General features: G+C 31.5%; 1 protein-coding gene and 1 long non-coding RNA gene across 3 annotated transcripts; one reads left to right on the plus strand and one right to left on the minus strand.

The window, feature by feature from the left end:
* Nucleotides 1-447: 447 nt before the first annotated feature.
* Nucleotides 448-3,308, minus strand: LOC135169637 (uncharacterized). Its single transcript, XR_010300235.1, has 2 exons — nucleotides 3,202-3,308; nucleotides 448-3,133 (listed from the first exon to the last, which is right to left on the minus strand). It is a non-coding gene; the product is annotated as an uncharacterized LOC135169637 (long non-coding RNA).
* On the plus strand, nucleotides 3,041-13,988 carry LOC135169629 (poly(A) polymerase type 3). Of its 2 annotated transcripts, none has more exons than XM_064134792.1 (11): nucleotides 3,041-3,736; nucleotides 3,821-4,064; nucleotides 6,275-6,379; nucleotides 6,464-6,614; nucleotides 6,896-7,107; nucleotides 8,592-8,889; nucleotides 9,333-9,509; nucleotides 9,590-9,711; nucleotides 10,020-10,190; nucleotides 10,264-10,362; nucleotides 10,446-13,988. In XM_064134792.1, exons 1-11 carry the CDS (start codon nucleotides 3,525-3,527, stop codon nucleotides 10,530-10,532), a joined length of 1,878 nt encoding a protein of 625 aa, XP_063990862.1. In that variant the 5' UTR covers nucleotides 3,041-3,524; the 3' UTR covers nucleotides 10,533-13,988. The 2 variants fall into 2 exon arrangements, with proteins under 2 accessions (XP_063990862.1, XP_063990863.1); XM_064134793.1 differs by having other exon boundaries at nucleotides 3,042-3,736; nucleotides 11,310-13,988.
* Nucleotides 13,989-14,667: the final 679 nt, after the last annotated feature.

Consider the following 14,667-nt stretch of genomic DNA (forward strand, 5'->3'; position numbering starts at 1 on the left):
AGGCGAAGTTTCATTCCTTAATCTCTGTAAATAAAAATTAAAAACCTGGGGGAAAATCGAAGGGCTTCGACGCCTTCGACGTTCCTCCTGATTTTTCATTTTTATTTACCGAGATTTAGGAATGAGACTTGTCCTGATTAGAGAGAATCTAATTCTCCTTCGAATACGACTAATTTGAATTGTTAAGAGTCATTAGGGCGAGCTGTGGGCATCGGCAGCTTAGCCAGGCCAGGACCGACGGTGGCGGCACTACCGTCGGCGTCTGTACCAGCCTGGGGTGACAATATTTTTGGTACGACATCTGGTACAGGGCAGCTTTTCCCAGAGCCATTGGTGATTAAGAAACGGTTAATCCAGGTATGATGTCTGGGTAATGAGGGTTAGGGAAGACATCAGGTAGATTTCAAGACAGAAGAAATATTTAATGTGACGAGTCAGGAATTGAAAGTAAACATTTTTGTTATAATTTGTTTGTGTTGTTGTAATTTTATTGTTATTGATATAACATAATAATATATAAATAATAATATATAATAATGATATAATAATATGAAAGGTAATAAAATTGTTTTGGAATTTGGAGAATATCAAAGAAAAACGCAACTTATGGGTCCATTAAATCTCTGATGAACTTCATGTTAACTAGATGTGGTTTATAATTAGATAAAATAATTAATTAGATGTATTATTGAAGACCCATTTGTATAATTCGAATAGTCTCGCTTATTCTGGCTAAGATGGCCACTCATATTCTAGAGAAAACAGTAGGGAAAGATGAGACATAATTTTATAATGAGAATTGAAATGATTAAGAACAAGTAGATTGTAAATAATAGCAATAATTAAGATAACAGAAAAAATGGAATAGTCCCAGATAATTAATATTACTTAATTAATTCAGGTGTTTTGAAGGCCCATTGCAGAGCATTGTTTCCTCATTCGTTAATTAAAATTAATAATTGATTAGTGAATTCGAACTGATAGTGAATATTCATTATTTTGTTAATTCGAAATTCTTCTATGGGAAATGGTAGCACTCCATTTGCGATATTAATTAATAAATATAACGGGAAGAATCATTACTTATATTTATAAACTATATGTCATTTGTAAACAGTTTTAGATACTGAGAATGTTTTTTTGACTTTCAATAAAAAAATCGTAAATGGGGTCTTACACTTCTTCCTATAAAAATTTTAATTAATAGAATAATGAATGGCCACCATCAAATTCAAAGTAATTTGAGATGAATTGCAAGTTTCATTAATTTACAATTATGTCGTATTAAACAATTGGGAGTGAATTAAATCTTATTAATTAAAAACTTTTCCGTTTTAATTAATGAATATCATATGAAGGATCATTGATAGTCTTATACCCATAAACTATGCATCGCCGATCAACAATTTCGAATATATTGTCAATAGTTCGTTTAGCCTACAATAAAAAAATCGGAATAAGGGTGCTAAGTTCGCTCTATAAATTTTTAAAAATTTTCAAAAGAAAATATTAACTATCAAATCCGGAGTAACTTAAAGCAAATTTAAAAAAGTAATTAATTTTCATTTATATGGTATCAAACAATTGGGACTGAATTGAATATAATTTAGCAAAAACTTTTATAGGGAAACATTACCCTCCATTTCCAAAATATTAATTAACGAATATCACATGGAGAGTCATTGATACCCTTATACCAATCAACTATATATGACCTACAAACAATTTCGAATGGATTGATAATGTTTGTATTGACCTTCAATAAAATATTAGATATGGAATGTTTTCTCTCCATAAATATTTTTAATTAATAAGACAGAATATGTACTATCAACTTGGAAGTAACTTGAAGGGAATTAAAAAATTAATTTTCAATTATATGGTATTAAACAATTGGGACTGAATTGAATTTGATTAATTAAGAACATTTCAAGGGAATCGCTACCCCCACCTCCGATATTAATTAATGAATATCACATGAAAAATTCTGCCTTATGTCCATTAATTATATATCATTTACAAACAATTTTGATTACATTAACAATATTTCTTATGACCTTCAATAAAAGAATAAAAAACGAGGTGCTATTTTGTCACTATAAAAATTATGTAACTAATAAGATAATAAATATTTACTACCAAATTCAAATAGCCTACAGCAAATTGAAAAATTCATTAATTTTCAATTATCTAGTATTAACAAATTAGGACTGAATTGAATTTTATTAATTAAAAACTTTTGTAGGGACAAGTTACCCCCGCACTCCCGATATTAATGAATAAATATCATATGAAAAATTCTTACTTATGTCCATCAACTATATATCATCTACAAACAATTTTGATTACATTAACAATCTTTCTTGTGACTTTCAATAAAAGAATAAAAAACGAGGTGTTATTTTGTCACTATAAGAATTATATAACTAGTCAGACAATAAATATTCACTACCAAATTTTCAATTATTTAGTATTAAAAAACTGGGACTGAATTGAACAAAATATTCAATACGACCATATTCATTGGTTACGAAATAATCTTCATATTGCAAATCCGTATCACAAAATGGCATCATTAGGTGTCTAGACAATTAATCCTAATCCCCAAAAGTTCTCCCCCGTCCACTCATTCAGCCAGCCCCTTTCGGCCCCTACACCGTATGGGCCCATGATCATAGGGCCCAAAGTGGCGGCTAACTGAAGGTGGGGGTACCGAGATCGTCCACCGATTGGCTCCCCCCTCCTCTCTGGGCGTGTTCTGGCCGAGCTGGCAATAATTCTCGGTGTCAAATAAAATCGTGAAAACTGGAAGACAGTCAAGCCCCAGCGTTTGAAGAAGACAGTTGTCTTCTAGAGTTGTTCCAACAGTTCTTCTGCTGTCATAACAGTGCCAACATCCGAATTCAGTGTTTGATAAAATTCATTGACTTTACATTTTCCCGCGATCAAAGTCTCGAGCGACTTAGCTGCCTCCTGGAGCATTCGCGTACCACTAAAATTCCATCCAACCGCGAGTCGAGAAGCTTTTTAGTACATTCCGAACTCACAAAGTCAATGGCGTTGAATATTTTCCTAACCTTGCAACGAGTGTTCTGTGGGAATGTTGTGTCAATTTTTTAACTCTTCGAGGCTCCTACAAAATAAAAAACACTAATACCCTCGAAAGAAAAGGATAGTGAACCTCAGTGAAGTGATAATCACGACTACAGTCACCAATTTTCGATCCTAATTGTCTTTTATTTGGGTTCTGCTCAGGTTCTTACCCTCGGTTTTCTAGAAAATTTATACCCAGACTGTTCTCAGTTCTGTCGCCAGTTGAGTTTGTGACCGAAGACGCGATATCGGGTGAGAAACCCTAACCCATAATGATGTCATTGAATGTTTGACAGAGAAATTCGTTTTACTCGTTCAGTGTTTTATAATTAATTACGTAGTGTAATCGTTTTCGTTGAATGGTCATCCACCATTCAGACAAATTTCGAGTGTTTTGTTAGTAGTCTAGGTGCATAATTAAACATACCAAAATGTGGTCATCACAGGGTGGTAATAACAATACAATCACAACAAATACACCAGCGTCTCAAAATTTACGGACATTGGGTATGACATCGGCAATAAGTGTTGCTGAGCCTAAACCAAGTGATATAACGAGAACAAATGAGCTCAGAGAGGTGTTGAAGCCGTACAATGTGTTCGAATCCGAGGAGGAGCTGAATCACAGAATGGAAATACTTAGGTAATTGTTGAGATGATAATTTTAAGATGATAATTGATGGACTTTGTTGGAGTTTTTGGATTAACTTTTATGTTTGTTTTACAGTAAATTGAATGCCCTGGTGAAACAGTGGATCAAGGATACGTCTATCGCTAGGAATATGCCACCCAATGTTGCTGAGAATGTTGGTGGAAAAATTTACACCTTTGGATCCTACAGATTGGGAGTCCATCACAAAGGAGCTGATATCGATGCATTATGTGTTGTGCCCAGACATATATTTAGAACAGACTATTTCGGCTCCTTTTTTGAATTACTTAGGAAGCAGCCTGAGGTCACCGACTTGAGGGTAAGTTATTTTTTCATTCCTCGTTATGTTGTGTGCTATTTCATCAAGTTAAAACATAATTACATTCGCTAAAAGAATATTATTAATTATTTATTCGGATTTGATAATATTTGAAGACAATGTGGGACACACTGACTATTTCTATAATTAAAATTTAATGTCTTTTCAATTAAAGTTAAAGTTAAAATAAAGTTTTTTATAATTAAAACTTTAAAGTCTTAAAGTCGCGAATTTGGTGCTAATGTTTTTTAGTTTATGAATATGGTTCCCTTGAAAATAGAATCAACATATAAAATTAAACAATTATGCAAATATAAATATGGCCCATATGATGACTTTAATGCGTTCGAACGTGTGAGAATTATTAGAAAAAAATAATCAAATAAAAATGAGAAGATAAAGAATCATTAAATGGATAAATAATTGGAAATAACTGAAACCCCTCATTCATGGGCCGCAGTTTAATTTGTTGTTTCATTTATTAAATATTAACGAATAGAAAAAATAGTTGAAAAATAGTTGATCACATGAACGAGTAATATAATTGAAAAAAGAAATTGTCAGTTGTAATGTCCTACGACTTTCAAAATTATTGAATAATTTCACTATTGTTTTTTGTATCGCACGAGAGGATTAAGTTTAATTAATTGATTTCGAAGGTTGAAGGGCATTCGAGGTATCGCTTTTGCGTTCTTATTGTGGCCAATTGAACTGCGATTTTATCGGTCACGTGGCATCACGCAGGAAAATCTAGCAAAATCGTGAAACATATTTTATGAGATACTGCAAAATTATTGTTCTAATAATTCACTTGTAGCCAATAAATTTATCAAAATATATCTGATATGAAAGTGTCATGTGACCCCGAATAATACACTCTAATTGGTTAAAATTAGAACGGAGAGAATAATCAGTTTAATTTCTATTTTATTAATTTTTGAATCTTTAACAGAAGTTCTCATTGTTCAGAAATTGGCCGGTTCTTCTTATAAATAAAACGGAGGTTTATGTTCTACATTTTATTTCATTATTTTGGTTGAGGAATTATCAGAAAATACTCCAAAAATATTATAAAATAAAGTGAACGTTCTAAGGAAAATTACAAATGATCAGATGAAGAGAAAGTTTAATCGTCACCAGTTTGACCGATTTTCAATTTCGAAATTCAATTTTTTGTGATCGGAAAAAGTTTATGTCGAAATAAAAAATTCTGAAGGTCGGGTAATACCTCAGTGTTTGTTAGTTTGATCATTCATTCTCTTTTGTTTACGTTTATCGAATTCAGAAGTATATTGGTCTTGAAAATACATTAAACAAACTCAATTTTTGCTTCCAAATGGAAGCATTGTAATCGACCAATTTCCCATTTCTTATTTTTTATTCCTGATGATCTATAATGATCTGAATAAAAAAATGCGCAAACACTAAGTCGACTAAAAATTCAAAAAAATCTAAAATTTAGAAAGTACATGGACCTTATGAGATGTTAAACATTTTATTAAACTTGAGAGATGTTAAACTTTTACTGAATATTTTGAATATTTTTTCTATATTTAAAAATAAAAAACAATTACGTTGTAGCTGAACATTCCAGATCCTAATTCCTATTTTCAATCTTATTTGTTGCATTAGAAAACTTTTTTGAGAGGAAACAAGCGATGGAAATCGAGGAAAATTCATGAAGCAATTAGAAAATCAATATTTTTCTCATAAATAATTTCATACATATGAATAATTAATTTTCCAGATTTTTCGTTGAATTTTTGTTTTATAACTGCGAATTATTTATTTTTGTGCTACTTGAATTTTCCAGATCTTAATTTCTCTTTTCAATCTTTTCATTTCTTATATTAAAAAATTTTTTTTGACGAAACAAGAGATGGAAATCGAGGGAAAGTTATGAACAAACTAGTCAATCAATAGTTTTCAAACAAATGATTTTATACACATAAATAATTGATTTCCCAAAATTTTTGTTTCATAACATCGATTCATTCATTAACATCAATTATTTATTCTTCTGCGAATGAAAAAGTAGACTAATGGATATTTTTAATTATTCCGTTCCTTTTTTAATGCACCCTAAATACAAAAAGTGTTGAAGTACAACCGAAATTACCCCAATGTACCTCTAAATAATACTTCTATCGAATATGTCCATCTGTAATTACTATTTTCATTAATTCACGTTGTTAATTGATTCATTGCAGGCAGTGGAAGAAGCCTTTGTACCGGTCATCAAGATGAATTTCGATGGCATTGAAATTGATATGTTATTTGCCAAACTGGCACTGAAGGAAATTCCTGATTCAATGGTATGTAACTACTGATAATGTATGAGAAATCAGAATACGAAAATATTGCCTACATTATTTACCACTTACGATTTTATTTTTCAGGATTTGCAAGACGATATGTTGTTGAAGAATCTGGACCAGAAGTGTGTGAGGAGTCTTAATGGATGTCGAGTCACCGATGAAATACTACGACTTGTTCCTAACATAGAGAATTTCAGACTTGCACTGAGAGCTATCAAATTATGGGCAAAACGTAAGATTTTTATTGACAACAATTTCACCTTTTTTTTTTGGAAAATTTTATTGAATTTTTATTAATAATCCCACGTGAATTAAAAAATCATTCAATTGGTTTTGTTAAATAGAGTAAAATTGAGCCTTCTCATGAATAAATATATAAACATAAATAAATTCATAAATAAACTTCTTCATAAATAAATTCTGATGTTTGAAAAAAATATGATATACAAAAAATGTAATTTTCTACTGTGCGATTCAGTCATTTTCAATCGAGATTTTCTTTTTTATTTCTAGGTCACGGAATTTACAGCAATGTTTTGGGTTATCTCGGTGGTGTATCGTGGGCGATGCTTGTTGCGAGGACGTGTCAATTGTATCCAAATGCAGTTGCTGCAACATTAATTGAGAAGTTTTTCCTCGTATTTTCACAGTGGAAATGGCCCCAACCAGTTTTGCTAAAGCAGCCCGATAATGTTAATCTAGGTTTTCCAGTTTGGGATCCAAGGGTGAGTTCCTCTGAGTTTATATTGCATGGTAGTTGGATTGATACTCATTTAATTACTGTCGAGAGTGCTGATTACACCAAAAAAATGAGCATAAAAAGTTTGAAATGAAGAAAAATTTGAACCTTTTTTTAATTTAAGACCCATATGCAGAGTATTAGAAAAAGAAGTAGTAGAAAATTTTGAATTGAATCCTTCCTCTTCATGTTTTTGTTGTATGGCCACTATTTAGTGTGTGCTCACTTTAATTTTTAAAATTTTATTTATTAAAAATGCACTTTGAAAATGTTTCCAATTTATTCTCTTTTCAAAAGAATATTTATAATTTCGAAAAATCTCCTACTAACACGAACATCTGTTTGAAATCAGATGGATGTGTAAATAAAAAAATACCATGATAAATAATTTAGATGACGTTCGGGTAGAAGAATAGAATAGTTCGGGCCTTAACTCTCTTTACTCATTAAAGAAATTTATATTTTTTAATTCTATGCATTGATTTCACTTCTTAGTTAGACATTGATTAATTAACATTTATGTCGAATACATACAGCAACTTAATTCCCAACCGCATGAATTAATAACAAATTAATTAAAAAAATCATGAGTAAAATTTCATTGACCACTAATTAATTAAGAAAATCAGCACATTTTTAAGAGTTTGACATGAACCATACTATACATTCTATACTACATTACTATACATTTGATGATTTTCAATCATCAAATTCGTCAATTAAATAACCTGCCAAACTTTCAAATAAAATCCTCAATATTCGAATTTATTGAAATTACATTTTGCACCCAATTATTATTTCAAAACATTAACTTTTTGCAAATAAATAATTAACATTGAAATCGGTCTCTGGTAACCTCTCTCTGGCGTATGATAACACAAGACATCATTTTTTTACGATTCCGTATAAATGATTTTTACGATAAAAAATTAATTGTTTATAAACTATTTGTGAAAAATGTTCTAAATCATCAAGAATAGATAATCTACTCAGGGAATTTAGGACATGAGAGGGCAGAGGGGGTCGAAAACAGTTGAAAAATAGTTCAATATTTCTAACACTTTGATATTATCATTTAAATTTAGATTTGCAAAATTTAAACAATATTAAAATTATTAGATAACGTCCGAAAGTTGAGGATTGATAGGGAGAGAACTGCAAATTTATCTATTTGACTAGAAAAGTGATCAATCATAATTTAAATAATTTTCTGACTATTAAATATTTAATCTTGAAAAAACAACATGGGAGGAAGCTGGATTTGTTAACAACAATCTCCGCAATGCACACATCACCTGACCGTCCTTGACAATCACCTTTGTCTATATAAATTAATAACAATTACAGTGGTGATGCAATACCAATGTTGCAGCACCGAATTTATTCAGTTGTGATCGATAGAATTAATTTTTTCAGAAAAAAAAATTGCATTTCATTCGTTTTTTAAACTGTGATTCAATAAATTTACAGGTGAACGTATCGGATCGGTATCATGTAATGCCGATAATAACTCCAGCATATCCACAACAAAATTCGACATTCAACGTATCAATATCAACGAAGACGATAATGCAGGAGGCTTTTGAACACGGTTTATTATTGACTGAAGAGATCATCATGGGTAAAGCCACGTGGGACAAGTTATTCGAACCTCCAAACTTCTTTTGTAAATATAAACATTATATTGTGTTGCTGGCCAGCAGCTCGTCCCCAGAAGAACAGCTGGAGTGGTGCGGTCTCGTCGAGTCGAAAATACGACATTTAATAGGTATTTCATTACAATTTGATAAATTTCCTCTAATAATTATATTTTTTGCGCAAATTGAATTGAATATTTGATACAAATATGTCAATAAACATGAATTTTAATGTTTGAGATTTTTGTTTCACATATTTTCTATCAAAGTTGTTGAACACGAATTTTCCAATTTGCTTTCGCTAAATTTTATTTTTTCTTGTCAGACAAATTTTTGCAAAAAAAATTCCCAAAAAATATTCGCACAGGAAAATTGATATCAGTTTTTTTCTATCGAATATTTTATGGAATCAACACAATGACTAAATGAAATTCCTGTGTTTATAACATAATTACCGAGCAGATCCCTTATTCATTAATGAACAATTAATAAATTTGTGGTCTCTCCTCTATTGTACTCCCATTTTTATCTTTTTCGAATTCTTTTATTAATTTAATATTCAATCTTTTAATAGTGACATTGGAGAGGAATGCACACATCAAACTTGCCCATGTAAATCCCGAAGGGCACACTCCAATCAACCCTGAACAAGGACGTTACTGCTCGATGTGGTTCATCGGTCTGTCATTTAACAAGAGTGAAAATATTAATATTGACTTGACCTACGACATCAAAACATTCGTGGAGACAAGTAAGTTATGAGTTTTATCTATCATATGGAGTTATCCAATGGCCTGTGAATTGTTACTTATTCTAACTTTGTTTATACAGTTGAAAGACAAGCTGAACAAATTAGCATGCTGAAGGAGGGCATGTGGATTGAGGCAAAACATGTGAAGAGGAAGGATTTGCATCTCTATGTATCACCCAAATTACTTAAGCGTGAGAGAAAGGTAATTAAAAAAAATGATTTCGGTGGTTGGCACCATTTCCAGTCAACTTTTCATTTCGGTTAATTCATTCTTGATGGAAAATTCCATAAAACTTGAAAAATTGATAACAAAAAAAAATCGTAGGATGATATAACATAAATAAATTAGAATCAATTTTTTGTTTGACAAATAACCAGTTGAAAATAGCAAAATGGCATAATCTTTAAAGTCTAATATAATTCTTATAATATTTTGAACACATTGAATCAAAATTTTTACAAAAAACAGTCGATGATTCCGTATTAATTATTGTTGCTCTCATTTCACAGGTTTCCGGAGGTGGACATCGTAATGGAAGCGTAGCAGCTGGAGAAAAGACAGGTAGCCTTGCTCCAAAGAGTCAGACGGAGAGCATAGGCACAAAACGTCTCTCAGATCAGAGTATCGACTCTGGTGGAAAGAAACGGAAGATACAGGAGAACGAACCATCGATCAAACAGGCAAGAAAATGAATCCATTAATTATCATATTAGAATGGTAATTCTAATGATCACCATGGTTTCGTGTCTCCAGACAGAGAACGGTACTTTCCCAGGCGAGCCTTGTGGGGAAGACAGTAACTCTGGATTTAGCCTTGATGAATACAAACAGAATTTGGCACCAAGCAAGGATGTAAGATTTAATAATTCTTCATAAGATTTTAGTGAACGTAAAATTGAGATATCACTTATTTAAATTAATTTAATTAATTAAAGGATAAATTAATGGAAGGAATGAAGGGAGACGTTTTAAGAGCGGGAGGTCAAATGCGAGGATCTTTCAGCAGATGCTATTATTTATAACAAGTCATTAGATAGCTCTTTTGTAATATTATCGCATTCCGGTTATTATCTAGATCATGTTCACCACCAGTAAAATTCAATTAATTTCCCTTAATAATTAAAAGCCTCCCGAGTGACTGATTGGCATCTGCAAGATGTGGGTTCGAGACCCATACGGACGTCTTCCATAAAAACAAAAATTATATCTTTAAAATTCATTTTTCAAGCTGGTGGAAATTTCATAACGATGAGACTATTCACTCTAAATTTATATCTTTATTTTTTATGCATATTTCTTAGTCTAAATTGTTCCACAGGAGGTGGATTTTTTCTTAACAATTTTAAACCTAAAATTTACGAGTTTAGCCTTTAGGGTTCCTTTATGGAAACTCGTGTAAAAATCGGATACTTTTTGTTGACGAATAACTGTAGAAAACCCATCGCGAGATCGATGTATATATGAAAATGATTCGAATGACACTTGTAAAATATTTATCGATAAATTCTATTCTAAATTTTGGTAACATTGATGGGAATCAAGTAAAAAAAAATTAAAAAATTCTATTGCAGTTCATTTATTTCATGACAAACAACTTACAAATTCACGCTTTGCATGCTCATAGTTATATAAATTTAGATTAATCGTATTTACATATATATATGCATTAAAATCGGTTTACATATGTATATATACATTTGAAGCGAAAATCCTCGAAGACTGGAATAAGTCGTTTAGTCTGATACATTGTTGGCATGATTGTTAACCATAGATTTTGATACGTCAATTGAATATTTTAGGAAACATCAACTGGTAGCTCAACAGTCCCCCAGGAAGTATGCACTTGACGGAATCATGGCTGTCGTATGAGAGTACATAAGTCGATGGATTCACGTTCAGGTTATTTAGAATATAAGCCACTGTCAAACTATTATTCACTGCCCATTGATCGAACGTCTATCTGGCCCCATCTCCCTTCCTCCCACTATTCAACAGAGTTACAACATTGTTCATAAACTGTTGAAGATGACGTACACAGGTGTAAAATCCTAACCCAACTTTTAGATTGAATTTAGATGATTCGTACATTCAACCCGACTCGGCAGAACCGATTTCAGAAATTGGTAAGTCAATGTTATTGATGAACGACCGAAGGACCCTGAGGATGGGAGAAATGCTATCTGGAGATTACCGTAATCGAGCACTTTTAATTGATGTTGCTCGGATGTGAGAATAAAAATGAAAACAATCAACGTTAATGAGTCAATATTTTTTTTATCGTCTCGATATATTTTCAACGTTATTTCATTATTACTTAGACTGTATTGAGATGGTTTGCGATGACGACACAGTTGGCTTGAGTTATTAAATAATTAATAGTAATTTTAATGAGTCTCCGGATGAAAGTTTCGTCACTAGCTGTTGTATGAAATTTTTTACTTCGCAAAATCATTGAATATGCGATTGGATCAGTCGTATTACTTCTGTAGTTATTTTTTACACGAAATACTGAAGATCAAGAAGTCATTATTCGATATTTATTGTCCAATTGTCAAATGGAGAAGTTAATAAATTTCATGCATAAACTGGACGAGTGCAGGACGAAGGGTTTTCTCGTTTTCTATTTAGATCCTGGTTGCAATTTTACGGAATTTTTTTTAGTTTCTTTGTCCACGAACCCACATGTATTATCATCCACTCAGTTTTGCATAACTTGACATTATTTTCAGGGGATTAATTAATTTTTGTACTGAAAATAATGGAGTTATTGTAGTTGCAAAGTACATCACTGTAAATTTATAACGCAGTCCAGTCATCAGGACGAATTATCCTGCTGGGGACAGAGAGAGGGATGAACATGGGGGAGTAACAGTGAACAACACTGCACAGGTCCTAAATAGTTCTACGTGGTGAATTATCGGTGTTGATTACTCCTAGCAATGCAACCTTGGAGGGACTCTGTATCATTTGACGTAATAATATAGGTGATAACGATTTAATAATGAGCAACGTGACGTGCTTTCTGCTCATGTACATGGCTAACATTTTCGTCATTATATTCTTTTTGTAAATCGGAAGTGACTGGATGATCTTTTCCTGACCCTTCAAGGAATAAAAATCGAACGGAAAAATGTTTATTCCTTTCTCGTGTGCATGATATCTTAGTTATCGCTTCTTTAGACATACGATTAACGTTTCATCGCTCTCCTGATGAAAAAGTTACTGAAGTTGATAAATAATTTTTAGCAGTGAACTGAAAAAAATTGAAAATTCCAATTTTACGAGCTCCTGATTATTTAATTATTTTGATTGCTAGCGATTCTAAGAGAAATTTCTTTCCCAATTTGGCGGAATGCGAAAGTTTCTCGGTAGTTTCACCCGAATTTCATTTTATCGCAGATAATTTCATAATCAAAGGTATGCTCACGTGTGAAAAAATTTAATAGAAAAAAATTTTGGTAGTTTTTTGCGGAGAAATAATAGGGAATGATATTTCCAAATAACAATTGCTCAGGATCTTTTCTTATAACAATTAATTCACAATTTCTTTTTTTATTTCATAATGAGAAAGACATTAAATTCCCCTAAAAAGACCTGGAAAGCAATGACATGAGTTTGGGAAAATCAAAACCTATTAATTCGTAAAATTCAAAGTAAACAGAACAAAATATTGCAAATTTTTACGTAAAAAGATGTTGCAATATTTTGCAAAATTTTAATAGAGGAGAAGAAAGCTTTAGGTTTTTCTATTGAATTTTCATTTTGATTTTCATGTTTCATCAATTCACTGCTGAAATGACAAAAGATGAGATAATTAAGCGACTCCTTAAGTGGTGGTACATGTAAATAATGATCCAATCAACGAAATGTATATTATGCCCCGACTATTCGTCCATATTAGAGAATATTTCGAGACATTGAAATCTAAATGACAACCTTATGATAAAAATGCAACAAAGAATGAACCATATGGATGTTGAGTGGGTATTTCTTTGTTGCGATGTACAGCACAATGGGTTTATTAAAACTGAAATTATGTCAGACTATTTTCGGTTGTAATCGGTAAATTACTGCTGAAAATAAGTTGTCGAAAAATAAATAACTTGAAAGAAAAACAGATTCGATTGGAAAATGAGGTAAACAGCGTATAATAAAGTGAGTGATTGTTGTAACAATTGATGGACTTTTATTCGCGTTTTTATTTTGTCCAGGGTTCAGTAGAGAAATAACGAGTAAATATATTGATATGCGAGAATTATTCATAAGTATATTATTCAAATGAATGTCTAATTCGATTTAAAATATATTTCCTAAATCATTATTGTCCATTCTCGTTTTATATGAAAATCGAATAAAGAAACACAATGTCTTATATATGTCATATTCACGTTAATCATGTGGCAATGTATCATCCTCTGTACTTCGTTTCTTTAATCAATAAAGGGAAAATAAATTTTTCTTCCGTCACCTTTAACAAATGTCTTGGTTACTTATGATTGAGTTTCCTTCGAACTCAATAATTTTCCCTTATTTAAACAAACTTTATAATCTATTCTTCTATAAAAAACTACAAAATTACAAATATGCTCGTCGTTATTACAGAAAATCTAGAGAATAAAACCTCACGATTTATCAGTTAACAATAAATTATTTATGCATTCAAACCTATTGGTTTATTCTGCTATGAAAAAATATTTTTTTTAGCTAAAAAATATACATAAATTGCCTTTTCACTTCTTCAATATTCAGTAGTCTTCAATATCCTTAAATATCTAATTCACATCAGGTGAGAAAAAAAATCAATTAACAAAATAATCATTATCTTTAAAGTTTTTAGAAAATAGGGAACTTCATGAGGTGGAGTCTTCACTTTGCAGTCGATACTGTCCATAGAGTGAAGAATGCCAGAGCCCATGATCTAAGTCTTCAGATGGTTTACTTGAGTCAGGAGCATATCAATTTCTGATTTTTTTTCAAGTCTCAGGAAGTTTATGAAAATTATTCTTCCTGCAATTACTAATTTCCTTGGACTTAAAGAGAGAGCCTTCAAAGTATCCAAGGAAATGCAACCTTTTTGATTTTTTCAAAGTCCAAGGAAATTTACAAAAATGATAAATCCCAAGAATTATTAATATCCTTGGACGTGAAGAAAACATT

This window comes from Diachasmimorpha longicaudata, chromosome 15 (genome assembly GCF_034640455.1).
Source record: "Diachasmimorpha longicaudata isolate KC_UGA_2023 chromosome 15, iyDiaLong2, whole genome shotgun sequence".
Lineage (NCBI taxonomy): Eukaryota > Metazoa > Arthropoda > Insecta > Hymenoptera > Braconidae > Diachasmimorpha > Diachasmimorpha longicaudata.

What these genes read in the sequence shown, in the direction of transcription:
- LOC135169629 (XM_064134792.1), top strand. Translation starts at nt 3,525, where the DNA reads ATGTGGTCATCACAGGGTGGTAATAACAATACAATCACAACAAATACA. An exon ending in TTCCAGTTTGGGATCCAAGG is followed by an intron (nt 7,108 to 8,591) that starts GTGAGTTCCTCT and finishes ATAAATTTACAG; the next exon opens with GTGAACGTATCGGATCGGTA. An exon ending in TACTTAAGCGTGAGAGAAAG is followed by an intron (nt 9,712 to 10,019) that starts GTAATTAAAAAA and finishes CTCATTTCACAG; the next exon opens with GTTTCCGGAGGTGGACATCG.